This window comes from Poecilia reticulata, linkage group LG6 (genome assembly GCF_000633615.1).
Source record: "Poecilia reticulata strain Guanapo linkage group LG6, Guppy_female_1.0+MT, whole genome shotgun sequence".
Taxonomy (NCBI): domain Eukaryota; kingdom Metazoa; phylum Chordata; class Actinopteri; order Cyprinodontiformes; family Poeciliidae; genus Poecilia; species Poecilia reticulata.
The window spans coordinates 31378084-31379887 of record NC_024336.1 but is presented as its reverse complement, the minus strand read 5'-3'; the positions used below and the strand labels follow the sequence as shown (position 1 = coordinate 31379887).

Sequence of the window (1804 nt, the reverse complement as noted above, 5' to 3'; positions counted from 1 at the left end):
CCCAGCTAACCTCTCTGAAGATGAACAGAAATCTTTGCTCCAGTCTGATGGCTGAAAACCTGAAAATATAAATATTTTTGTTGCTGTTTAATCGTTTAGCAGCCGAATGGGTTGTTTTAAAATGTTGCCTATTTTGTAGATAAACGTTTAAAGATTAGTTGTGATTAATTACAGGACAACCTGCAGTGATGTCGTTTATGTCTCTTTGTCGCCCCCTATTGTTCCAGCTGGAAACCAACGCTGCTAAAGAAGCAAGTTAGACTTCAGGGATGTTTGCAGCGAAGTGTCACCCTGAAATGTAACTGAAGTGAATTTCGTTGCAGATTTCCGGTTCGCCATGTACCCCCCCTCCATGATCGCCACAGGAAGCGTGGGGGCGGCCATCTGCGGCCTGCAGCTGGACTCAGCCGACCAATCCCAGTGGGGCGACAGCCTGACGGACCTGCTGGCCAAAATCACCAACACAGAGGTGGTGAGTCTGATTCGCTCTCATCTGGACCCATTTCTGACAGCAGGGAGGTTTTCCTGCGTCTCAGCTGGGAACCTTGTGATGTTAGAAATACCAATAATCGATCACATTATTGCAGCTGGAACACCTTCATTGATCTTTTCACACTCGCGTTTGGACATCCAGTTTTTGATAAGGAGCAAAGATTCTGACACCAGAACCAGAACCACGTCAGCATCTATGCCTTTTCCTTCGTGGTGCAGATTTTCTCTCCTCTGCGTCTCGATGGAGGATCCGCTGCTGACGCAGCTCTAGATCAGGAAGTCTAGCATGCAGGTGCTGCTGCTCAGTTCTGATTTCATTTTCTTCCTGCGTGTTCGTTCATGACACTAAATAAACTCCACTGCAGTCAGACTTCTGTGTGAACACTTTCTGACCCAAAGCGACCAGCAGAACAACGTAGCCGTCCAGCTGCAGCACCGCAAAGATGGCCGCCGCAGTAAAGATGGCCGCCGTCTTTTGCTGGGTTGTAAAGTTGCTGAGAGCGTCAGCAGACAGTCAGCAGGAAGCTGATACAGCTGACAGCAGCCTTTAGTGGAGCTGCAGCTTCCGACCCGGTTCTGTTTGGACGTGGAGTCGGACCAGAAGTGGTCGGTTGGGATCTGATGCGTTCGCTGACTGACTGCTTTCATCAGAATCAGCTGATGTCTGGCTGGTTCCTGCAGCCTGAAGGCAGCTGAGTGGCTGCTGTGATGAGGTCAGACCAGCAGCATCTGGAGATGAAGCAGAGGGAAGAGCAGGTGAAGCAGCCCGCCTGCCTCCGGCCCATGATGCATTGCAGCTGGAAAGCAGGGCTCCCTCTGCTGCTGAAGCCTCACAGAGCAGAGTGGAAAGACAAACATCTGTCCTGAGCAGCACAGAGCCGCCGTTTGTTCGGCGATCGGCTCTGAACATTCCTGGACTCGGACAAGCTGCAGCTCGCAGGAAACACAGAGGGAATCCTCTAATGTGACGCAGCAGGAGCTGCAGTCATGCAGCTCTGCAGCTCACAGCACCGCTGAGTTTCCCCAACATGTGGAGCAAAGGGAGAGAACGGTTCAGAGGTCGCCTGGGCTGCGGCGTTCACGCTGCAGAGCGGCGCAGCACGAGAGCAGCGTCTCAGCCGAGCTAAAGGTCAAAGCGAAGCGACTTCGGTACGCACCGGCAGCTGCCGCAGCCGGCACCGGCCTCCCTGGAGGGGCCTGGGAGTGGAGGGGCCTGGGAGTGGAGGGGCCTGAGAGTGGAGGGGCCTGGAAGTGGAGGGGCCTAGGAGTGGAGGGGCCTGGAAGTGGAGGGGCCTGGGAGTGGAGGGGCCTG

General features: G+C 54.0%; 1 protein-coding gene across 1 annotated transcript in view; it reads left to right on the top strand.

The window, feature by feature from the left end:
- The window catches only part of ccnd2a (cyclin D2, a), a 15004-nt gene that overhangs the window by 6411 nt on the left and 6789 nt on the right, over nt 1–1804 (top strand). Inside the window, exon 4 of the mRNA XM_008412674.2 lies at nt 324–472. Coding sequence (XP_008410896.1) covers nt 324–472 — 149 coding nt within the window. The remainder of the gene's footprint in view (nt 1–323; nt 473–1804) is intronic.